At 48.9% G+C, this 25,910-nt stretch overlaps 1 protein-coding gene across 3 annotated transcripts in view; it reads left to right on the plus strand.

Moving 5' to 3' along the window:
- The window catches only part of ELMOD3 (ELMO domain containing 3), a 635,597-nt gene that overhangs the window by 168,089 nt on the left and 441,598 nt on the right, over nucleotides 1-25,910 (plus strand). For all 3 annotated transcript variants that reach the window (XM_069618948.1, XM_069618949.1, XM_069618950.1), the window contains one exon: nucleotides 9,581-9,655. In XM_069618948.1, the coding sequence (XP_069475049.1) occupies nucleotides 9,581-9,655 (75 nt within the window). The remainder of the gene's footprint in view (nucleotides 1-9,580; nucleotides 9,656-25,910) is intronic.

The raw sequence follows: 25,910 nt of genomic DNA on the forward strand, positions 1-25,910 counted from the left end.
AAGCCAGAGGACTATGTAGGTGCTCCTCTGAGAACCACCAGGTTAGCTGGTGGGCCTCCCAAATTATCGCCTGTAGCCCTAGTCACACTCATGATTGGAGACAAGACAGCAAAGCTTCCTGTCCTGGTTCAGGACAATGTCCCTGCTAACATTCTGTTAGGAAATGATCTAGTAGAGTTGGGGTTGATCTCGGATGGTCTTCCCATGACTGCTGCTGCAGTCACTAGGTCACAGGTGACACCGGGTCTGGCTGTGAGTCCGGTACCCGAGCCAAAGGCGAGGCCTAAGGCAAGAAGAAGGAAGACCAAGAAGGCCACCTCTGTGGAGGGAACACCATCTCTTCCTGCTGTTCCGACAGCACCCATTGGGATCCATGCTCCGGACGGGCTGGGTCCAGTGGAAAACCCAAACTCAACTCCTGTGGGAGAAGATACAGAAGACTCTCCTGTGGGAGAGGTTCTCAACCCGGAGGATCATCCCGACCTTCAATGCTTGTTAGCTGAAGGGGGACCCTCCCGGGCAGACTTCTGTAAGGGACAGAGAGAGTGCCACTCTCTCGAGGGACTGAGGAAACAGGCCCTGTCCCAGGCACAAGGAGAAGTGCCTAAGACATTCCGGATTTATTGGGAGGGTGAGCTCCTTGTTAGTGAGCCCACTAAGCCTGAACCTGGTGCCCGCAAGAGGTTGGTGGTACCCCAGGTTTACAGGCCCTTCCTACTGCAGTTGGCGCATGAGGTGCCCTTGGCTGGTCATCTTGGGACTAAGAAGACTAAGCAGAGGCTCTCTGCCCATTTCTACTGGCCACGGATGGGAGTAGAGGTGGAGTCCCACTGCAGGACCTGCCCCACTTGTCAGTTGTCTGGCAAGACTGGAGGCAGGATCATTGCCCCACTGCAGCCATTACCAGTGGTTGGCACACCATTTGAGAGGGTGGGCATCGACATCGTCGGTCCCCTTGACCCTCCAACTTCAGGTGGACATCGGTTCATCCTGGTCTTGGTAGATCATGCCACCAGGTACCCTGAGGCAATACCCCTTCGGACTGTTACTGCCAAGGTGGTTGCCAGGGCTCTCCTGGGCATTTTCACCCGTGTTGGATTCCCCAAGGAGGTTGTCACTGACAGAGGATCCAACTTCATGTCTAGTTACATGAAAACCATGTGTAAAGAGTGCGGGGTAACCTACAAGTTCTCCACCTCTTACCACCCCCAGACCAATGGTCTGGTTGAGAGATTTAATAAAACTCTCAAGGGCATGCTAGGTGCTTTGGAAGAGCCCCTAAGGAGGAAATGGGATCTCCTCCTGCCATGCCTGCTGTTTGCTTACAGAGAGGTACCTCAAGAGGGTGTTGGTTTCAGCCCCTTTGAGTTACTCTTTGGACATCCCGTGAGGGGGCCCCTCGCCTTGATCCGAGAAGGCTTGGAAGCCACCCCTCCAGGTCCCGCCAAGCAAGTGGGGGACTATGTGTTAGGCCTCAGGCGGAGGATGACACAAATGATGGGTCAGGCAACAGCAAATCTCAAGGCCAGCCAGGAATTGAACAAGTACTGGCATGACCTTAAAGCTTCGCAAGTGGATTGGACTCCGGGACAGGAAATCCTTGTGATGGAGCCTACCAAGCCTAGAGCTTTGGCAGACAAGTGGACTGGACCCTTCAGGATCATCTCCAAGATGGGCGAAGTCAATTATCTGGTTGACATGGGAGCCTCTGGGGTAGCCCCCCAGGTATTCCATGTCAACAGGCTCAAGCCTTTCCACAGGCGAGCAGAGGTCTCATGTCTCTTGCTAGCTTCCGGGCAAGAAGAGGATGAGAGTGAGCCCCTTCCTGATTTGCTGCATAGCAACCCTCAGGATGGCTCAGTGGAGGGAGTACAGCTCTCTCCCGATTTGACAACAGAGCAGCAGAGGGCCTGCAGGGCTTTGCTCCAGCAGTATGCCTCTCTGTTTTCACTGACACCGGGCCTTACACCGTGGTGTAAGCACGAAATTGACACTGGTAACAGCGTGCCTGTCAAGAGCAGGAGCTACCGTATGTCGGATACCGTCAAAAACCACATCCAGGCTGAGGTCGCCAAGATGTTGGATATGGGTGTTATTGAACCCTCAACCAGTCCCTGGTCCAGTCCAGTGGTCCTTGTCCCCAAGGCAAGTTCCCAGGCGGGTACCAAGGATTGGAGGTTCTGTGTGGACTACCGAGGAGTCAATGCCGTCACCAAAACTGACGCGCACCCATTGCCCAGGGCTGATGAGCTCGTGGACACCATAGGTGCTGCCAAGTTTGTGAGCACCTTTGACCTTACCTCAGGCTATTGGCAAATAGCTCTGACGGACCATGCCAAGGAAAAGACGGCTTTCTCAACACCTGAGGGACTCTACCAGTTTAGGGTCATGCCTTTTGGGTTGAAGAATGCCCCTGCCACCTTCCAGAGATTGGTCAACCATGCGCTCAGTGGGCTGGAAGCCTTTTGTGTGGCTTACTTAGACGACATTGCCGTCTACAGTTCCACCTGGGAAGAGCATTTGACACATCTGGATAAGGTGTTGCAGGCCTTGAAAAGGGCTAACCTCACTATCAAGGCCACCAAGTGCCAGATAGCTCAGGGGAAAGTTACCTATCTTGGTCATGAGGTAGGAGGGGGTCAAATCCAACCTCTCTCCAGTAAAGTACAGGATGTACAGAACTGGGAGACTCCCACTACTCAAACCCAGGTGAGAGCCTTTTTGGGCCTCACTGGGTACTATCGCAATTTCATGGCAGACTATGGAACCATAGCTGCACCCCTGACAGCTCTAACTTCACCCAAACAGCCTAGGAAGGTTAATTGGACCGAAGACTGTCAGAGGGCCTTTGATGGCTTGAAAGAAAGTCTGTGTAGGGCACCTGTGTTGTGTGCGCCTGACTACAGCCGACCCTTTATCGTCCAGACGGATGCCTGCGACACCGGAATTGGAGCTGTCTTGTCCCAGTTAGATGACGGGAGAGAACACCCTATCATATTCATCAGTAGACAACTCAAGGGTAGAGAACTTAGGTGGGCTACTGTTGAAAAAGAGTGTTTTAGCATAGTTTGGAGCCTTAGGCGTTTTAGGCCCTACCTTACGGGGTCTACCTTCAAGGTCCAAACAGATCATAAGCCCCTGAAGTGGCTTATGCAGATGAAGGGTGAGAATCCGAAATTGCTCAGGTGGTCCATTAGCCTGCAAGGGCTAGACTTCACCATAGAGCACAGACCAGGGAAGAGTCACGATCATGCGGATGGCCTTTCCAGAAGGTATGTTGACCGTCTGGATGAGGGTGTCTATCCCGTGGGAGATTAGACACCCTCCACCTCAGTCTGGGGGGGGCGACTGTGATGCTGGAAATGCATCAGAGGGACAGGGCCTCTGAATCCTTGTCCTTTTCTGCCTTTTATCGTGTGTTCTGTTATGTTTTCTGCCCAGGAGTCCATTTGGGACTCCTGGCAGTGCAGCTCTCTCTTTTGGTTTGGTGAACAGACCCATGGGATACCCTTATGGCACCCCTGGGTAGGGGTACAACCCTGTGCCCCTAGTGTATGTTTTTGGGCACCTGTGGGTGGCCCACAGAGCAGGGTATGGGCTGGTGGCAGCTCCATGCTGAATTGGACAGGTGCTCTGGGTGTCCTCCATTTTGGGATACCCAGGCCTTGCCATTGGGATCAGTTGATTCCTGATAGAAAACAAGATGGCCCCTGTGGCCTCTTGCTTTCTATTGCCTGTTGTCTTGTTTTTCCCAAAGTCCTGGGAAGCCCTGACTCTGTCCCTTCCCCCTGACTGGCTGTTGGGTGGAAGTTCCATATATGGTGTTGTTGTGAAGGCCCAGCTAGACTGACTGGAGCCTTCCCTTTGACTGTATGTTGTGGGTACCTCCTGTGGGTGGGACCTGGGTGAATGGAGTGTGTGACCAATATACACTTCTTGTTGTGGTTGTCTGATTTCTGGCATGTGAGACAAAGACTGAGACAGCCCTGCCCGAAACTGGCCTGAATGCAGTGTGTAGTGTTGAATGGCTGGGTACTTGTCCCAATCCACATTCCTTGTTGTGAGTGTCTGAAAGGGAGGAGTGTGGCCTGAATGCACTGTGTGCCTGATTGGCTGACTGACTGCATGAATGCCCTTCTGTGTGATTGGCTGCTGTGTGTGTGCCAGCAGTGTGGATGAGAGACAGAATAGTATATCTGGGGACCTCTCACCACTGGAGATTGTTCAGGAACGTTCAGAAGCATTCAGAAGCTGAGTCTCCACTCAAGAGTAACTGGATTTGCTGATCCTCGACGTCCAGCTGGAAGAAGAAGACTTGCTGCTGCATTTGCTTCGACCGATCCGAAGGCTGCCGTGTTCGTCGAGGACTGGCCCGAGAGAGGACCTGGCTAGGCGCCCTCTTCCCGTGCTCCGAGGGACCATCGAGCACCGCTGAATCTTCGCCGAAGCGCCCTGGAAGTCAGACCCTCGAAAGGCTGCCGACCCGAGACGGGACCGCCGAGGAGATCGAAGTGAAGCACCCGGACATCGACGCTGTCGAAGTCCATTGCCGTCGACCAGGGTTCGCAGGTCTGTGTAACCGCTGGAGGCCCGTCGAAGTTGTGTTGCCCAGCCGTGGGAACCACTTGACGCCGTGCCGCCGACGACCGGAGCCGTCCGCTCCTTGCCTAAGAACATTTCAATCGAAGGACTCCCTCGACCGCATCGTCGACCGCTTATCCTGCCGGAGAAAGTCGAGGACGACCAACGCGCCGAGGAGAAACCTGCCGGTGGGTTTCCCGCCACCCAACGACCTCAAAGACTCGGACGACCCGACGCCCTTGCTGGGCTTCCGTCTCTACAATCTTTGCGGTCCAGAACTATTGTCATCGAGGTGCCCCGCACACCTCCGCCTTGCAGGACGCCGACGCCCCGACGCCGACGAGCACCGCTCGGACGAAGCTGCCGCCTCTTTGACATCGTTCTACCTCGTTTGTCGACGGACGTTCGACGCCCCGTGCCTCCCGCTTGAAAGGGAAGGCATTCAAGAAGGGCCGTCGATTCCCCGTCGCCGAACCCCGAGGTCTTCGACGTTTCTCGACGCCTCTCGACGATCCGTGACTCCCGCTTGAAAGGGGGGGTCATTCAAGAAGGATCTGTCGACGCCTCTTCGAAGAACTCTACTCCACCAGGTACATTGGGGGGGTAAAAACATTGCAGGAGAGAATAAGACTATTGAACAATATATGGACTGGGCTTGTGTTATATCTCTTTATTTTACAGGTTGCCCAGGTGGGGGGATCTCCACACAGAACTGTGTCCAGTAGCTAGGGCCAGTATTCTGCCTATTGTTTCAACCATCTTTTATCTCTCCTCTCTCTATTGCTGGTTTCCTTCTTATTGATCTGTGTGCCATTTCTACAGTATTGTGAATGCACTTTAATGAGGTCTAATATTAGTGGTACCACTTTAGAATTGTAGATATTTACCATTATTGATTTTCCTGAGCACAAAGTGCGTTATTGTGATAAGTGTACATAACCCTTGAATATTAATTATATAAAGACTGTGTTTTCAGTAATACAGTGTGTGGACATTCCTTTGTGGGGGCTTGGGGATACACTGTACTTAAGAACCAGCCTGCATCACCTCCTGAGAAGCTAGGCCTTGATTGCTCGTCCATTGCTACCGTAATAGAGAATCTTGGCTGGGGTCTTCTGTGCCTCCCTTCTACCATATAGGGAGCAGAGGTACAGATACCCCCTACCGGTCTTTACAACGTCTACCTGCTTGTAGTTATTTTTCTGTGTGTTTTGGCCATAATTAAATAACTGTATTTTTATACATGCTGCCTAAGTGTAATCTGTGATTCCCATTGTGTGACCTCATTGTGGACCCTTTTACAATCTCACCCCCTCTGAAGAATTTAGCATAGACCGCCTGTCACTGCTACCTAAACTGATTTGGCTACAGCGTTGCAGAGTTGTTCCTGTCACAATATAGGTTGGCCTTCTATACATCTGTCCACCATGCCAGAGTATAGAAAATCAGTCCTAAGGGAAATGAAGATGGAAAAATGTGTAAAAGAAAGTGGCACTTGGTGTGTGTGGAAGCTTAATATGGTCATTGGGTTTCCTCTTCTCCTTCTGCAGGCCGCCATGGAAAGGGAAGAGGGGCTCTGTACCGAGCCCTGCTTTCCCGTTCCGTGGTGGCAATCTCGGAAAAGGATTTTCCTTCTTACAGCGGGGCGACGCGCGCATCTACTGTAGGAAGGAAACATCTTTTTTTTGTTTTGTTACCGCTTTGCAATCCGGGGTGCTAATGGCCTTCAACCCCTTGTTGCAGGGGCTGGAATGGGGGATAAAGGTCTGGAGCCCTCTTTATCTGCCCACGCTTCACTTGAGCCGATAACTTGGGCTGCCGGGCAGTTATACCCCGTTCCAGTACTGGAACGGGGGATGAGCGCCACATTATTTCCATTTGCATAACACAAAATGCTAATGGAAAAGTTGGAAAATCTTACTGAGTCTATTTAATTTTCTGAGAGATGTAAAGTAGATGGAGCCTATAAGATTATTTGTTTTTAGTTCTTTTTTTTTTACTGTGAAATGTGGTTACTTAAGGAACCTTTTTATTTTAAAATGTTTTTATTTTTTGCAGGCAAGGTTAGAAAGTAAAGTGGGAAGGGAAATGAGGGAAGAGGCACCAAGCACTAATATGGAGGGGCAGGTGGACAAGGGAAGATGTTGCGTGTTTGTTACATCTAAGGTAGGGGGCAGTGTTTCTCATGCTCCTTTACTACAGCTTCAAAAGCACTTCGAAATTGCACCGCCCTGCAGAGTGGTGTGTTGCAGTATATACAGAGGACTGTTGTCTTCGAAAGATATGGATCTGGCCTCTTATCACTTGCAAGATATCTGGTGGGATTTTGTGTCCCACTGAAGCAGGCTATGTTAAAGTATTGGTTGAGGAAGATGAGGTGGAGGAAGACCGCCTACTACTTGCTAAGAAAGGAACAACCTTTCTGAGAGCATTGCTGTGGTGGCAGCGCATGGAGGTGGTCACGTAGGAGTCCACGACTGACACTCAGTGCATTTCACTTTGTAGCTCTAGCCTTTGGTACATTCCCAACAGTGGTAAAGAACTGCCACACCCATGATTCTCTTTGGGTGCTAGTAGTAGGCACTTCCTCTACCTCACCTTCTTGGTCTTCATTGTCTTTGGAAGTACTGCACTTTTTTTGTTGTGTAGGTTTCTCCAGCTGGTGGTGGTGCTGGCTCTGGGGGGGGGGGGGAGGGATGGTAATAGCTGATGCCATTTCTAAGATAAATAACAATTTTGCTAATATTCTTCCAACGATGTGCTCTGTACTAGATTGTTAATGGATAATGAGTAAGAATAGGTGTAGGAGCTGTGCAAGGGTAAGATTTGAGCTTGAAAGTTGCTAGATCAGCAGAAAATACAGTTCTGAGCTGTCTGCAAAGCCCAGACCCGATCACGAAGTGCAGACATGTCGTCATGCCGCGTGCGTTGGCTCACGTGATGCTGTCTGGAAAGTCTGCGATGACATCAGACATTCGCGTACGTCGATGGAGCCAAAAACAGTCGAAAAACTTGCAAAAAGTGTATAGAAGTGTTAAAAAATGATGCTGGAAGGTGGGAAATGGCAGAGTTTTAAAGGGAAACTTTGTAAATTGGACACAAACGTTGCTATATTGGGGTAAGTATGATATTAGTAAGTTGTAGGAAATTATCATGCACTGGTAAAAACCCATGAAATTCACTGAAAAAACTTTGTTAAAGGGATATTATGGTTACAAGTAAAACCGAAAAACCTCAGAAATTCGCCAGTTATGGTAAGCTAAGCAACCATAATTCGCGCCACCACCGTGCACTGCTAAGACTAACACCCAGGACATCAAAGATGACATCACATATGAAATTTATTTGGATGAAAAGTTCCTACAAGGGGTTGTGCGCGTTTATAATGTTGGTAACAAGAGATCAGGAGACCTACCATGAACTCCTTAGTTTAATAAAGAATCTACTCCTCTAAACAAAACTTTATAGTGGGGTGTTGCTGTTAATACAGGAACCTAATCATACATAGGCAATGGCTGCAGCATTCAAGTACAATATTTTTAATCTTGTAATTTTGGATAGTGAAATAATGACTGCTACCTTGTCGGAGTTTTGAGTAATGTTAAATATGCAATAAACAGCTAACAATTCAGGACTTACTACACACTTGTGCTAGTACAACAATACATATGAAGACTCACAATGCATACAAAACAGAGGCACATACAGGGAAACTAAAGTAAGGAAGAAAGAAACTGCATCACCAGAAAAAGTTAACATTAAAGTTTATCTTCATGTGTACAATGAATTGTGTGTTTGAGGTCTGCTTATTGCCCCATGAGCTGAGACCAAACCCTAAGGAAAGTACTATAAGAACATACGACAAGGTTAACGTCTAGATATATAGCACCTTTTGAATTTTAATATTCTGTCAGTGAACAAGACCACTTGGCCCCGATATGTCCATGAACAAAAACAAGTGGGCCAGATATGTGATGTCATCAGTGATGACATCAATGACATTTGTAATGTCATTGTTGATGTCCTGGGTGTTAGCCTTAGAAGTGCATGGTGGTGGCGTGAGTTGTGGTTGCTTAGCTTACCATATCTGGCGAATTTTTGAGGTGGTTTTACTTTTAACCATAACGTCCCTTTAACAACGTTGTTTCATTTAATTTCATAGGCTTTCATAAGCGCAACTTAACCATAACATCCCTTTTTCAATAACATTTTTTTCAGTGAAACATATATAGCCAACTTTCTATCTCTGGCTGATTCAGCCATAGACTGTGCTGAACTAAGATGCTCCTTGCAGTAAATGAGACCAATTGGGAAAGGGAATGCACAAGGGAACTGTGTGCACAGTGCCTGAGCTGGGCTTTCATCTTGCAGCTGAATCAACATGTCTAAGATCTTACTTGTTATGCAAGGAGTTATTACACTTCTGGTGTGTGTTTCTTAAATCCGTTTTTGTATCTGAGCGCCTTCTGATCTCGAAGCATGTCTGCTTTACCTATTGCGCCTGATGCTGAAATTAGGAGTGTCTGGAACCTGATGGGGTGGCTGCAGACTCCCTGTGAATTATTTTTTTATTCTCCAAATTACAGGCTCTGCTTTGATTAAGCTCTCGTTGAACCGGTTAACCCAGCCATGTTTTGTATGGTTGCTTATTCAATATTATAGTGGTGGCACTGCGGGATGGTGGACCACGTGCCGTGTTTTAAACCTTTTTTCCACTATCCAAATACATAAGAATGGTAAAGGTAGCGCGAGAAAGAGGATCAGCCTGTAAACAAGGAATCTGTTTTTCAAAACCTAACTATTGCATCAGTGTCTTCATTCAGAGCATGCGTGCTTAATTAAAGGACGACTATTGGTGCAGCGTTTCTAATCGTTGTCCAGGGGGAAAAGCGCACTGCCGCTGCCTGGCGTCGGTTTGACTAGGAAACCACAGCAGCACCCATGAAGTGCAAAGGCCACACCTGTCATTTCTAATAGTAATTTTCTCTTTTTCTTTCAGGGCATGAACTGCAACCTAGAGTCCGCTCCCCCAGAGGATGCACATGACACTGTGCCGACTGTGAAAAGCATACCTGTACGTATACTCTACCTTAAAGTAACCGCGATAAGGGCTGTGCAGGATCATGAGCTGTAATCCTAGCACGGTACAATCCTTGCCAGAAGTGGTGGCGTTTACTCAGCTGAGGCTGTGAAGTTTAAGCTCCGGGCATTGTAGGTGGTTGACCTTTTAATACTCCAGCTTGTTTATTATGTACCTCAGCATTTGAAGAAGGACCTTTTTATGCCACTGTTATCACTTATTGGTTTTAATTCAAGTACCATGCTAGTTTAAATGAAGGGCGTTCTAGTCAGGTGGGGCTTGGTGGGGGTGGAGAGTAGTTTACACCCGGGCAATAAAGGGTTTCTGGAAATTGATGTTGAAGGTTAACGCGTGTTGTAAGAAATGGAGCACGCTGGCTGTTCCGTGTAAGTGATGATGATGATGGTTCTCTTCTAATTTAAGAATATTCTTTTTGCATGTGTGTTAATGTTCGTGTGGTAAAATGCCCCCTCTGGCTCCTCCAGTACATTATTTATGGTATGATGATTAATTAGCTGCACGTACCCCACTATACATGAAAAGGAGGTTCCTTGTTTTAATGCGGATGTAAAAAGTTTAATATTTTGATTCACGTTTTGCCTAATTAGGAGGGATTTTCTTTTATTATGCGTATTTTAAATGCCATTTCTTTTTTACAAAGATTTTATGAATGTAATGTGAACCTTTAATGGATTTTTCTATCCGAATAAGGCTGAAGAACACTCTATGCAGATATATGTTTTGCTAAAGTTGTGCTTGTCTGAATGGCGTCTTCATATTTGAAATTTACAGAAGCATTTTTTTGCATGATGTCCAAAAATATATTGAAGCTTGATGCACAACTGAATGTTCTGCCTCTTCGGGAGTGCGATGCAAATGTACCCAGTAATTAAACGAAAGTAATGGGCACGCAGGACATTTAAATCTATTTTGGGGAAATGTATGAAGAGGCTTAGGTTAACACTAGTTCTTCCTTCAAAAGAAACTAAAGTTCTAGAACAACAAATTCTGTATTTGATGGCCTAAAACATGACACCTGCATCTGTGTAGGTTTGTTTCCCTTCAACTTCGGTGCATTCATTACCCTTAAACGTATGCTTGTTTTTCTTCCACTTCTGGGTTTGCTTTTGGATTTAGTTTTTGTCCTGTAGGCTTGTGATGGGCTTCGTTTTCTCATGCTTTTTGTTTTGGTTCTCCCTCACATTATTGTATTGGTTCTTATTCATATTGCTTTCTACTGGTTTACGCCTCTTCAACCCTCCTTACCCCCACCTCGTTGTGTTGCTGCTTTTGGTCACCCCTTCCCTCCCCCACCAGCATGTACTAGTTTGTAATTTTTCTTGTTCCCTTTCTTTCAGATGCGTGTTGGTCTATTTTCTGGTGTACCTTTTCCCCCTTATTATTTCCCATCTGTTGGTGCTGGTCCTTTCTTTTCCCCCCTTTTTACCATGGTGACTATTCAGAATATTTGTATTTTATTTTAAAATTCTCTTTATTAGCATTTAAAACATAACCGGCACCATGTCCCAATGTGAACCATACCCCTGCCCGCCCCGCCCCACCCGCCCTCCAGCACATACCCACAGTTTGCATCATACATTTTGTTACATAATCCTGTTTTGAGGACATAATAAATAGTGTCCCATTAGATACGTTTTCATCAGCAGGTTGATAGTGAATGAGTGTTAGAGAGAGTCTGCACGTTAGTGCCACGTGTAGTTTGATCCCTCCAGTTGTTGTGGTTGAAATTGGGATGTGAGAGGTTCCATCTCTCCTTCATCGGATTGTCAGAATAAGAATTGCGCATAGGCGTCCTAAATGCGTCTATCACAATATTGATTACGGGTCATGGAACCCCATCCGCCTTTCCATATCATTACAATATAAAATATCTGCTTCAAAGGGATTGTGTCCTCTGACGTATTCCTTATTTTAGATATCTCTTTCCAGCTTTGCTGGCCTCGGAAATTTTTTCTCTCTAGAGGGCGCTGCGCGTCGACGTCCGCCGAGTCGATGTCCCTCGACAGCTGCCGTATCGACGTCAACGTCATCCTGCCTATAAAGGCTGCACGCAGCGTCTATTGCTCAGTTCCGTTTGTCCGCGCTTACTCAGTGCCTCGGAATATTGTTGCTCAGTTTCGTAGATATATTCCATTTTCCTCGAGATATTCGATCCATACTCGATGGCTTCCTCGTCTGAACCGATGACCCCTCGGTCCGGCTTTAAAAAATGCAGAGACTGTGGAAAAAAGATGTCGCTAACGGACCCTCACAGGGTCTGTCTGTGGTGTTTGGGAGCTGAACACCATTGTTCGGAGTGTGAGGACTGTATGTCCATGACAGCTAAAGCCCTGAAGGAGCGTAGGGGGAAGCTGGAAAAAGGTAAGACTTCTAAAGCTTCTTCTTCCTCGACAAAGTCGAGACATTCGTCTCCTCGTCACCATTCGCGCTCCAGGTCTCGAAGCGGGTCCCATCACTCTTCGAGATCGAAGCACTCGAAAAGGAGACGCCGAAGATCCCCTTCTTCGTCCTCCTCTTCCTCTGTTTCACCTAAGAGAATCCCTTGCCCCACGAAGCATAGTTCCCGGGCTGAATGGGAGGAATTCTGAAAAAATATGATGAGCGTCTTCGAGAAAGCGGCCTCGACCCCCTCGAAGACTGCCGAGAGCGATGCTCTGGTCGAAAGACCCAAAGGTCCAAAATGCCGCGAGTCGCCGGACCCGGCGAAGGAAGCTTCTCGAGCGCGTCACGAACCCTCGAGTAAAGCAAAGACCTCGAATCCTTCTTCAAAGGGACCTTCGACACACGGGTCTGTCGACTCGACACCATCCTCAACACCGGCGTCGACGCCAAGGAAAGTCGCGGTTGCGGCGCACCCAGTGGCTATTCCCAGGTCTTCGATGTCGTCGAGATTGTCGATATCCTAGAGCAGAATTCCGATTCTATGGAAGACCTTGAGGCCTCCAACTTTGTTTTCGACGCCATTTTCGAAGCCTTCGATTTCGGCGTTGACGACATCGACGTTTCGAGGCCGATTACGACAAGTTTGGCACCCTCTGCCTTGGAGATGGGTTTCACACCCTTTGTGAGCTCAGACCAATTGAGAACAACGTCTTCAATTATGGAAGAGGGAGAACTGCCTGATCAAGAAGAGCCATTTGAGTTGCAGGGATCTGCAACCCCAGTTCAAGAGGAGTTATCCTCAGAGGAACGCAGATTAAAGGAACTCCATGATTCCTTACATGAGGCAAGTGGTTTAGACACTTCCCCAGAGGTGGAGTTCGCTAGGCCAGACCCGAGGGAGAATGCTGAAACCCCTTATAGAGCCTTAATGGCCAGGATTACAGAATTTATGGGGTGGACAACTCCTTCACCGGCTTTCCAACAGGATGACCTCACGGATATTCTTGATAAAGGTCCACAGGAGGATCCTGTAGTACCTTTTCATAAAGCTCTTCAAAGAAAAATAATGACGAACTGGGAAACCCCAGATGTCGTCCCGGCAGTAAATAAAAAACTGTCTGCTAAATACAGGGTATCTTCTGCAGACCCTGAGTTTTTGTCCAAACACCCATGCCCAGAAAGTCTGGTGGTACAGGCAGCATCTTCCACTGACATCAAGACTGCTTACCCTACCGTCCCACAGGACAGGCACGATAAGAAATACAATGCTATGGCTAAGAAAGTCTTTTCGGCATGTAGCATGGCGTTAAAATCTATTAATGCTACTTGCACCCTTGCTAGATTTAGCCATACACTTTGGGAGTGTGCTTCTACAGCGGCCGACTGCATCCCAGAGGGAGAAGAAAGGGAGGCGTTCCTAAATATCTTAAGGGACGGTAAAGACGCTATGTGCGAACCTCTCCAGACGGGCATTGACTCGGCTGACAGTATCAGCCGAGCAATGGCAGCAAGTACAACAACCAGGAGATTTGCTTGGTTGAGAAAGTCTGGTTTTGCGCCAGATGTGCAAGCCAGGCTCTTGAACATGCCATTTGATGGCTCTTCTTTGTTTGGGAAAAAGGCGGATGACAGTTTAGAAAAACTGCAAACATCAAAGGCAGCAGCAAAATCCCTAGGCGCTGCAATCCGTCAAGACACCTTTTCGTCCCACAGGAACCTCTGCGAGAGGCAAGTCTTTTCGCTTCTACTCCGCATTCGGAAGAGGTAGAGGACGACCGGCTCAAAGGGGACAAAGAAGAACTACCCGAGGTGGACAGGGTAGATATTCAAAAGCCGCAGCAACAGCAGGTGCCTCTTTACCATCGGCATCTGCATCAGCCGCCCCTAAACCACTCTGAGGACTTCCCTCACAAGACACCTGTAGGAGGCAGGTTAACTCAACATCTGGCGGAATGGCAGGCTATCACGTCAGATGCTTGGGCATTGGAGACAGTTGCACAAGGTTACTGCCTGCCTCTCCTACGCATACCTCAGAGTCATCCACCGGGGATCAGCTCTCAAAAAGCTCCAGATCCGCTCCTCTTGCAGGAAATTTTAGACCTGCTAGAGAAAGGTGCCACAGAACCGGTACCTGTAGCGGAGAGGAACAAGGGCTGGTACTCCCCTTACTTTCTCATACCAAAGAAAGATGGAGGACTGAGACCCATCTTGGACTTGCGGGAATTGAACAAATTCCTCAGGAAAGACAAATTCAAGATGGTAACTCTCTCTCAGATCCTTCAGGCCCTTCAGTTCCAGGACTGGTTGGTATCTCTGGACATTCAGGACGCTTATTTCCATGTGCCAATCCATCTCAAACACAGGAAATACCTGAGGTTCGCAATTGGCAACTCTCATTATCAATTTCAAGTTCTGCCATTTGGGCTGACCTCCGCCCCGAGGGTCTTCACCAACTTAATGTCGGTAGTGGCTGCAAGTCTAAGGAGGGAAGGGATTCACGTCTACCCCTACCTGGACGATTGGTTGATCAGAGCTGTATCTTCGGAACAAGCTCAGATCCAGCTAGATTATGTTTGACACTCCCTTCACAGACTGGGCTTCTCCCTCAATTTAAAGAAGTCACAAATTATACCATCGCAGAGACTCCAGTTCATCGGAGCGATCCTGGACACTTCCCTGGGAAAAGCCTCGCCACCAGCGGTGAGGGCTCAAGATATTCTACAGATGGTCACCAAGTTTCAAAATGCCCAACGTCTCCCAGCCTTCGACTTTTTGAGGTTGCTAGGCCTCATGGCATCCTGCATTTTCCTAGTGCCAGAGGCTCGCCTGAGAATGAGATCCCTCCAGTGGGCACTGAGAACTCAGTGGTCACAATTCTCAGGGAGAATGACAGATCTTCAGGTTCCCGACAGGGTGGCTCGAGACCTTCAGTGGTGGGCCTGTCAGGAGAACATTCTGAAAGGAGAGCAGTTTTGGCAACCTTGGCCGGAGATAACAGTAGTCACGGATGCCTCACTTACGGGGTGGGGAGCCCACGCCAACGACTTGACGATCAGTGGTCATTGGTCTCCATCGGAGTCCAGACTACATATCAACCTGTTAGAGCTGAGGGCCATCAGACTTGCGCTGAAGGCTTTTCTGCCATCTGTACAAGGAAAGAATGTCCTGATAATGACGGATAACACAGTGGCCATGCATTACCTCAACAAAAGAGGAGGCGTAGGATCACTACCACTGTGCAGAGAGGCGATGCAGCTCTGGTTTTGGGCAATCCAAGAAGGAATCTCTCTATCGGCAGTTCACCTAGCCAGAGAGAAGAACTTGACAGCGGACGCTCTGAGCAGGCAGAGCACAGTCTCCCACGAGTGGGAACTAGCTCAGGAAGTCCTTCAAGAGATCTTCGCCCTTTGGGGAACCCCTCAGGTGGATCTGTTCGCCACCAGTGTCAACAGAAAGTGTGATCTGTTCTGTTCAAGGGAATTTCCCCCGAGAGGAGCTCTGGGAGACTCGTTCATAGTGGACCGGGAGTTTCCACTCCTGTACGCGTTTCCACCAGTCCCTGTCATTCCTCAAATGATCAGGAGGTCGAGAAGATTCCAGAAAACCATGATCCTAATTGCCCCGGATTGGGCCAGGAGAACGTGGTACCCGGACCTTCTAGACTTGTCCATCTGCCCTCGAATTCGACTTCCACTCAGAGAATCTGCTCTCACAGAAGGGAGGTCAGGTTCTCCATCCAGACATCAAAACCCTCAACCTTCACGCTTGGCTTCTGAAAGGCTAAGGTACAAGGATTGGGACCTCCCTGATGACGTTATGGAGGTGTTGCTTTCGGCAAGAAGGCCAGCAACAAAATCTTTATACCGCTGCCGTTGGAACAGATTTTGCAGCTGGTGTAGGGAAAAGAATACCGATCCCTTTTCATGTGGTACACCAATGGTTTTGTCCTTCCTACTTTATTTAGCGAATTCAGGCCTTCAAGTTGGCACCATCAAGGGCTATCTCGCAGCGCTATCCATCTTTAAGCCCACTGCGGAAGAACCATCCTATTTCAAGTTACCCTTGGTAATACAGTTTCTAAAGGGGTTAACTAACGTTTATCCCCCAAGACCATTCCAGGTTCCCCTATGGGATTTAAATGTAGTCCTAACTTTCCTGATGGGCACACCTTTCGAACCACTCCACTCTTGTTCGTTAAGGTTTCTTACCCTTAAGACTGTTTTATTAGTAGCACTTACATCTGCTAGAAGGGGAAGCTCTTTCTTGCAAACCCCCTCATACAATCTTTCACAAAGACAAAGTTGTTCTGCAAGTGAAGCCTAATTTCCTCCCAAAGGTGGTTTCTGAATTTCATATCACACAGAAGATTACCCTTGCATCTTTCTATCCTCCTTCCCATCCGGGGAAACAGGAAGAGAGGTTACACAGGCTGGACCCAAGAAGGGTTTTAAGTTTTTACATTAGTAGACTGGCTAGAATAAGACAAGCAGACCAGCTGTTTGTAGGCTACGCAGGTCACAAGCTGGGGCTACCGATAACTAAGCAGACCATTTCCAGATGGATTATTTTAGCCATTTTGGAATGTTATAAACTGGCAGGAAAAGAGCCCCCTCAAAATCTTAGGGCTCATTCGACAAGAGGTATCGCAGCTTCATCGGACCTCAAAAGAGGAGTGCCGGTTCGAGACATATGTGCGGCTGCCACATGGTCGTTCGTCCATACCTTTACACGGTTTTACAACTTGGATTCCTCCTCCAGTCAGGAAACTAGGTTTGGAAGGGCAGTATTGCACTCTATTCATCAATAAGAGGAAGCATGAAGTCAGTACTCCCACCTCCAATAATAGAATACTGCTATGGGAGCCTATCTAAGATAAGGAATATGTCGGAGGACACAATCCCTTCGAAGAACAAGTTACTTCTTACCTTGTAACGTTCTTTCGATGGGATGTTCCTCCGAGGTATTCCTTATCGACCCTCCCATCCATCCCCGCAGTACTACCTCCCTTGTTGTTGCAGTTTACGCTCCTTCAGGGTGATTAGTCTAGTCCAGAAAGGATTATTGTGGGCTACAAAACGTAACTGAGCAACGGACGCTGCGCGCGGCCTTTATAGGCAGGATGACGTCGACTCGGCGGACGTCGACGCGCAGCGCCCTCTAGAGAGAAAAAATTTCCGAGGCCAGCAAAGCTGGAAAGAGATATCTAAGATGAGGAATATGTCTGAGGAACATCCTATCGAAAGAACGTTACAAGGTAAGAAGTAACTTGTTCTTTCTACGGAACTATCCACAGGCTCTGATACCCCTCCCACCCCCCATCCCCCACAGCATTGCCACCCTTCATTTAGCCAGTATCAGGAGCAGCCCCACCAGTTTTCTAGTGTGTTTCGGTATCGATTTAGTGTAACCCAGCAGGGCCATCAGTGGATCTAGCTCTGCCTCCTGCCCTGTGATACCGCTGATTATTTAAAATACCCGTTCCCAGAATTGCCGAATGGTAGAGCAACTCCTGGCCACATGGAGGAAATCTGCCGGCTCACTGTCACATCTGGTACATCTACCCAAGGCATCCGGGAAGAACTGTTTCAGTTAGGCCAGTGTGTAATAATGTTGGTGTAAATATTTGAAGTGGATTAATTTTGAATCTTGTGTTAATGGCCCCTTTTCTAGTCATCTTGCAGCAATACCTCCACACTTCTTCCGAAACCTCCCGTCCAAGGGCCTGTTCATATGTCTCTCCGGGAGAGGTTGTTGCTTCTTTCCTAGAGTTGAGGGTCATTGAATATAGTCCTGATGTCACTCTACTGCCAAGACTCCCCTGGATTAGCCTCTCTAGTGTGCCAGCAACTTGTCGTTGCCCGGGGAAAGTGGGAAACGGCTGTTGTAAGGTCACCTTCAGCCTGTAGTATAAGAACTTATCCAACGCAGATAATTCCCCCTTTTCCTTCAACAGATCCAAAGTTATAAACGTCCCGTTGGTGAAAAGCTCCCCAAAGTGCGTCACCCCCAGTCTTCATCGAGGACACAAACCCCACCTCACTGGTGACGGGGCCTCAGGGATATGTATTACCGGGAGCCTGGGAGAATAGAGAACCTCCCCCCTGGTCTTATGTTCTATGCGAATACAGGGCCTGTGGTTAGATCTACCATATTGCGTACCCGGTGGGTTCTGCCTGGTGCCATTAGAATTACAGACCTTAACGGGGCCGGTGCTACAATTGCCCTTTCTACCTCCACGTGCTGTCTATCTCCCTGCACCCTGAACCAATAGAGGAGAAACCCTGCTTGCGCCACATTATAGTACGTTTCAAACTCTGGCAACGCTAGGCCACCCTCCCGTATAGGGGCTGTTTGTTTGTCCCAGGAGACTCTTGCCTGTTTGCCCGCCCATAGGCACTGTAATACTGCCGATTTCAATTCGTGAAAATATTCCCTCAGTACCGCTATAGGGGTGTTATTAAGAAGACATACAGAAACTTGGGGGGGCAGTGTCATTTAAATCACAGATATCCTGCCGTATAGGTTAAGAAGGAGGGTCTTCCATCTGGACATGACCCCCTTTGCCTATTCCAGCACTCTTATGTAATTGCTATTGTACACAACCCTGCTGTCCCTTGCAATGTTAATCCCTAGAAAGCGGGTCTGGACCATGTGCCATTGGAACCCCCACCCGTCCTGATATTGCTCCACCTTGTTTAGTGGGAACAGAACTGACTTGCTAGTGTTCACCCTCAGCCCTGATAGATCCCCAAATCTTTGAACTTCCTGCATGACCGGGTCCAGATAAGTGCTGGGGTCTTGGATAAACAATACCATATCGTCTGCGTACAGTGATATCACCACTCAGTGGGTATGCAGTTGGACTCCTCAGTGTATATGCATATCTCTTATTCTTTCCGCTAGTGGCTCTATCGCCAGAGCGAACAATAGGGGAGAGAGGGGGCACTCCTGGCGCGTTCCCAACTCCAGCGCTATAGTCAATGTCACTTGGCCATTTACCCTTACTTTGGCAACCAGACATCTATATAGTAATGACACCAAGGCGTTAAACTGCTCCCCCATTCCCATGCGGCACAGCACAGAAAACAGGAACGGCCATTCGACTGAGTCGAACGCCTTGGTGGCGTCGAGCAGTGCTGCCACCACAGTCGTCCTGCGGTACTGCCGCTATCAGCCCAAACATCCTTCTGAGTCCAAACGAAGTGGAACGCCCCGGGAATGAGACTATCTTGATCCGCCCTCACTATTGCTGGCATTAAAGGTGATGCACATGACGCCAGAACCATGGCTAAGATTTTGTTGTCAAGGTTGATGAGTGAGATAGGGCCGTAAGAGGAGCAATCATTACCCGGTTAATCCAGCTGCAGCAGCACTACCACTACTGCTTCCCTCAGGGATTCTGGCAACTGTCCACCACCAAGCTGATAAATCTGCAGCAGATAGGGGGCAAGTTTATCAGCATATTGTTTGTAAAATTCAGACATGAGCCCGTCTGGTCCCAGGGATTTCCTGGATGGCAAGGATTTGATTGCTCCCAACACTTCCGCCAGTGGGCAGTCCGGCCACTCCCTCTGTTCACCCGTACACTAGTGTGAGCCCACTTGATCCAGGTACAAATCTATTTCTGCCTGGGAAGCCTGATTATGGGAGGAATATAGTTGCTTATAGAACCGAAAGAATTGCTGGACCTATCTCCTTATCCTCAAATTGATCCACCCCTTGTTCATCCGCTATCGCTGGGAATTTGCCCCTGAGGTTATCCATCTTGTTCGCTCTTCCTAACGTTCGGCCCGGGGTCTGTCCCTCCTCATACTGACGGATTGCTGACCTACCCTATATGTACTTGGCTTCTCTTTGTGCCAGCTCCCGGAATTCGTGAAGCTGCTGCAGAATCCCCGCTTGTTCTATGTTTGACGGGGTTGGGGCGGCCGCCTGCATTTGCTCAAATAGTACTTTCCTTGTCGGCTAGTTCCCTTCTAATTTGCCTTATAATCCCTGATTCCCTGGATATGCATTCCCCTCTGATTACGCATTTAAAGCTTTCCCCCCAGACTCCACTGATGCCTCCTTGATCTCAAAGAAAGGATCTATGGCCACCGTCAACCCCTTGCGAAACACTGTGTCCGTGACCCCTTCATTTTTGAATCTCTAGGGAGGTCTCTCTTTTTCACGTCCTGACAATTCAACAGTCAACTGCATGAGAGCATGATCCGAGAGCGTGCAGGCAAGGATTTCTATCTCTCTAACCTGCCCCAGGAGTGATTGTGATATCAAAAAGAAATTAACTGCAACGCTGAGTTATGGGGTGCGTATTGCAGTGTATCCTGATTTCTAATTCTCTAGACATCTTCTATTTCCCATACAAGGCTCATGCCCTGCAGCTTGCTTGTCCCCCTACTCCCTGGACGTTGGGCCTCCCCTTTCTGGTCACGTGCGGGGTCCATCACTGCATTGAAATTGCAAGCCAAGAGGATCTCCCCATCAGGCAATTTCCCCAGCTGCTGTTCTATTCAATTCAGCGAGTCGTCGTATCCTGGTTTATGATATGATATGATATTTTATTTGTATCGCGCTCGTACACAAGTGTTTCAGAGCGCGACTAGGCAAGGGAGAACACAGCACAACATAAAAATGATCTTACTAGGCCCAGTGACATTGAGAACGCGCAAGAGCATGGGAAAGGGAAAAGGGAAAAAGTGCATGGAAGGGGGAGAGTGGAAAGTGCAGAAGCTGAGGAGCGCAGATAAATAAAATAAATAGAAAATTGAGGCAAACTGTGGTAGTGCAGCCAGCAAGTGGCAAGTGCTGTGTTTAAGGCAGCAGACTGGGCAAGTCTGAATAAGTGCAGAAAAAGAAGAAAAATGGGGGGGGGCTGTATGGGTACAGATGCAGTCCCCAGTGCAAGGGGTGGCCAGGAGGCAGTGCAGGAAGGTGGCAGGGTGAGCAGGTACCTGGGCCCAGGGGACAGAGGGTGGCCAGGTGCACAGTGCCAAGAGAGCATATCAGCAGGGGAGAAGGGGAGCGAAGGCAGAAGCAAAGAGGAAGGTTTTGAGGTGCTTCCGGAACCATAGATGGTTCTCCTCAAGTTTTAAAGTGGCAGTGTTCCAGAGGGAGGCCCCAGCCGAAGATGGAGATCTACCCCCAGCTCGTTTCTTTGAAAAACAACTGACCCTGAGGGAGCTAGAGGTAGAGGAGCGAAGAGCTCAAGAGGGGAGGTATTTGCGGAGGGATAGCTGAAGGTATTTTGGACCCAGGCCCCAGAAAGCCTTGTGGACAATGCAGAGGGTTTTGAATTTAATCCTTGCATCCACTGGGAGCCAATGGAGAGATTTCAAAGCTGGAGAGATACGATCCCAGGGCTTGAGGCCAAGGACAAGTCTCACAGTCCTGTTCTGGATAAGTTGTAGAGGGCGGAGAGTAGAGGCAGGTAGATTTAGAAAGAAGCTGTTGCAATAGTCCAAGCTAGAGAGAACCAGAGCTTGGGATACCATGAGCTTCTGGGGGAAGGAGAGGAAAGGCAGAATACCTCTGAGGAGGTGCAGTCGGAGGTTTGACTTTTTAGAGACATCAGAGATATGGGCCGAGAAGGACAGTGTGGAGTCAAAGATGACGCCAAGGTTCTTAGCCTCGCAGGTAGGGGTAGGAGGAGGGCCAAGGGAGGCCGGCCAGAGAGTGAGGGAAAAGGATGGAGATGGTGTGCGGATGAGGAGGATCTCCGTCTTGCTGGCATTCAGACAAAGATCATTGGCGGCACACCAATTTTCAATGGCAGTTAGGCAGTCAAAGATGAGAGAGGGAGAGGAGGTGGCCGAGGGCAGCCGGAAAATGAGTGGTCATCAGCGTAGCACTGGAAATTTGAGCAGAAAATGTCAATGCAGTGAGCGAGAGTTGCCAGGTATTGGTTGGAATTAACTAATAATTTCCTAACATGTAGGTCATAATAATTAACTAACATGTAGGTTTTCCCTTGAATAATTCCCTGCACCACAAGCGCCCTTCCCTCTTGGTCTTTGATGGATTTGGTCTGACGAAACCCCACAGAGCTGTGTATGAGAGTACATATGCCCCTTGCATACGAGGAGTATTGTGGGAAGTATCTGTGACAGCACCAACTTCTCTCCAGAATTTGGATTCAATCTCTGATGTTAAATGGTTCTCCTGTAAAAAGGCAATCCCCACCTGATGGTGTTGCATATTTAGCAAGACCTTTTGGCTCTTAGACAGGCAGTTTAGCCCCCTGCCGTTCCAGGTAATAAAGCTAAGTGGTGCCATTGATCATCGGGAGAACACATGCTTCCGTAAGCAACTGACCTGTCAGATAGCCCGACCCTTCTCCGTACCCCCGATTATACTGTGCCAACTCCTCCCAACATATTGTGTGGTGTATTGCTTGTACCGAGTGCCCGTACCGCTCACCCCCACCAACAACCCAAATTTGTCAGTATCCTGGCTCAGGATCTGGTCCCAGTCAAACTTCAGTGCCATGCATTATTAAAGTATATGCTTTATCGGGTGCAGCATCACCTGTTGCTCCCTTGCAGCCGAGGGTTCCTTGGTTGCATTCCAGAAAGGCAAGTGTGAAAGAAGAGTGCCCGTCCTTTGTGTTCAACACGCAGCTCAGCCGGGAACATGGCATAGCGAATGCCCCTGTCTCGCAACTGTTTCTTAACTTCTGTGCATGTCCTCCTGCAGGCTTGCACTTTATCAGAAAAGTCTGTAAAGCGCTTCATTGTGTCTCCTTTGTAGGTTACTGTCCCCTTTTCTCTGGCTTTGCAGAGGGCAACGTCCCTGTCGTGGTAATTCAATATGCGTGCTATGATCGGGCGAGGTGGAGCTCCCGGTATCAGCTTCTTCCCACTAAATATCCAATGTGCTTTCAACTATACACATCACTGAGAACTCCTCAGGCCCCAGTGCTACCCGCATTATCACCTTCACGAGGGGTTCCATGTTTCTCTGCTCCACCGATTCTGGGATACCCACTATTCTCAGGTTGTTCCTACATGATCTGGACTCCAGGTCATCCTGTTTGTCGGTTACTTCTTTCAATGCCCGTTTCACCAGTGTCATTTCTCTGGCCACCGTAGCGGATTCGTCCACCCTGGACACTCTTCCCTCCACTTCATCCAATCTCTCGCCATGTTTATCCACGCGGACCTGCATGTGATGGACTTTCCCGGTGAGAGTATCCAGTTTCCCGTCCAGAGATTGTATGCTGGTTTGCAACTGAGTGAGCATCTTCTTTATGTCTTGAAACGCATACGCTGGTTCTCGGGACATTGCTTGGGATCGTGCCTCCAGAAAATCCTCCATCGATTTGTTGGTTCACTTTGGATTGCTGTTTGCCCCACTTGCTGGATTTGGACATTTCCGCTATTCTAGGGTCTGTACGACATGGACACACAGTGTCTATGGGCGCTTTAACCCGGCATGTCCCTTTTTGTGTAGTTCTTGTGTGCCGCTAGGGGAAGTGTCTATGGCGCCTTCATTCCAGATCCAATGATTCTTATCGGGGAAGTATCTAATAAAGGCAGAGGCACCACACATATAACGCAGTCCTACGGTGGTAATCGGTATGGTGTTTACTTTTACCGCTTCTCTGGCAGTTTTTCCGCTCCAACGTTCTCCCTGTGGACTCTATTTGGGGTTGAGCTAGAGTCTCCCTGATGTCTTGACTATACAGATACCTAGTACTGGTAGGTGGCCTCTGACGCAGACAATACGAATTGTGGGAGCCTTGTAGAATCACTAGGTCTTGCTCTCCTTCCCCACCTACAGTCACTGTGTCTCATTCCATGCCGCAGTAGTGGGGACCCTTTGTGGGTTTTTCGGCTCCCACAATGATGGATTTGTATCGTGCACCTTGTGCGCAGTTGTCTTCGAGTGTATCTTCGCCCGCCGACCTCCTGGTGAGTCTTATCTCTGGGCAGCTTTGTATGCAGTGTTGACACTTGTCAATCCTGACGACTGGTGTTTCTGGGTGATCGCAATCCCGCCTTGACTCTCCCAAATACTATGGGATCGGAACGTAGCCCCTGGGAAGGGATGACCATATGATGCTCCCTCTTAGCAGGTTCTGTCCCACCCTGTATGCGTGCAGTATGCATTGTATCTGAGCCACCCGCCAGTGCAATGAGCTCTGGGATGGGTTTAGCACAGCTTCCTTGCTTCTGCCTGTCCGGGCTCCTATGGCACCTTTGTGTGCCCTGTCTGCTCTGGCCCCCAAGTGGGACTGGAGTCAAGGTTGGCTTTGTTTGTCACATGTGTAGCACCCCCAGTGTAGTGCTTTTCAGTGTTAAAAGGCCAGTGTCGCCAGTGGTGGCAGTGCGGCGACCGGGCGTCCCCGTCCTCTTCCCCCAGGCTTACTTGTGGCAATGTGGTCCGTTATGGGCCCTGGGAGCATCCGTGTTGGTACAGCCGCCCAAACCTTCTTCCAAATCTGATGTGGGCAATTCAAGCGCAGCCGCTGGGAGGAGACCCGATTCCCCCGATGCAACAGCAAAAATCTGCTGACCCAATGGTGGACAGGCTCCCTGCCTCCGCTGCAGGTCCCTCCAAGCGCCGGATAGAGGCTGAAGGTAGAGGGGCCCTCCCTCCCCCGGCTCGGTAGCGCAACCGGAGTGATCAAGGCCTCCACGGCCACCCCACTCGGCCACCGGTCATGGGTGCACACCGCAGCAAGGAGCTGCTCACTCTGTGCCTTCACCAGTCGGCCCGCCCTTACACCCCGCAGCTGTACTTGCTCCCCTGGTGGCGTTGTCCTCTCAGCAGTCCTACGTAGGCAGGTCACCAATGCCTAGGATGTTGCCAGTGGTCGGGCCGACTCCCTCTATGTGGGACACACCATGATCCACCGGGTCACTCAGCGCTTTCCACATCCACTTTCGGGATCCCGATGCCTCCACATTTGGCCCACATCCACTATTGGGATCCCAATGCCTCGTCCTCCGCTAGGGTTTGTCTGGTGGTGACTGGAGTCTCCACTCTGTGTCGCCCTGCACAGGTCCCAGTACCCGCAGCAGTTCCTCTTGGCTTCAGGACAGGGAGAGCCGGGGTTTCACGCTCAGGGCAGCTCCTCCTCCCTCACTTTGAGCTAACGTGTTGCCAGGCCTCTGCGTATTTCCGGGATGTAAACTTTCCCGTGACCCAATTTCTTCAGGATTTCGCCCTGCAGTTGCTGGTAGCATGCCCTGCACGGCACTGCCTTAGATAATTAGGTTTAGTCAGGGGAACCACATATGGTTACCAGATCTGTTCAGGTGTGTGGGAGCTCACAGGCTCGCGGCCATCTTGGCTGGGCTCTCTAGCACCCCCCCCGTCTTGTTTATTTTTTTAATTCAGAAGTCTTATGTTCTTTTTGTTTTCCATCGTTGTCCTCTTCCTTTTTTTAGCTACTTTAATTGCTTCTAGTTTTTGTCTCTGAAGTCCAGATTGTGTTCCTCCGAGGGGAACTGAGACAGACACACATTATATGATCGTTAAAATGAACTGAAGGGGCTTTCTGAGGTGTAGTGTAAACAGTTTAAAATACGTTTTCATGTATTCAGTTGTGGCACAGGGTCTTGAAGGGGATTGATGTATTTAAAGGGAGCTAGTGTCATGTTCTTGGAGAGGAGAGGGAGGGGGAGTGATTGGAAATTAGGATTTCTTCCTAGCTAGCATGCGTGACACCACTTGCTTGTCTTTTTGCTAATGTCTGTTTAAATGAAGACTATGGAAGTGTGATGTTTTTGACACTAAATGTGGTGAAGTGAACAGGGCCAACCTGTTATAGGCTTGTGATGCACGGTTCCAACACAAATCCCAGTACAATTACAACACTTAGCACCCATCTAGAAGCTGTTGC

Source organism: Ambystoma mexicanum, chromosome 10 (assembly GCF_040938575.1).
Source record: "Ambystoma mexicanum isolate Mex_15411 chromosome 10, UKY_AmexF1_1, whole genome shotgun sequence".
Taxonomy (NCBI): domain Eukaryota; kingdom Metazoa; phylum Chordata; class Amphibia; order Caudata; family Ambystomatidae; genus Ambystoma; species Ambystoma mexicanum.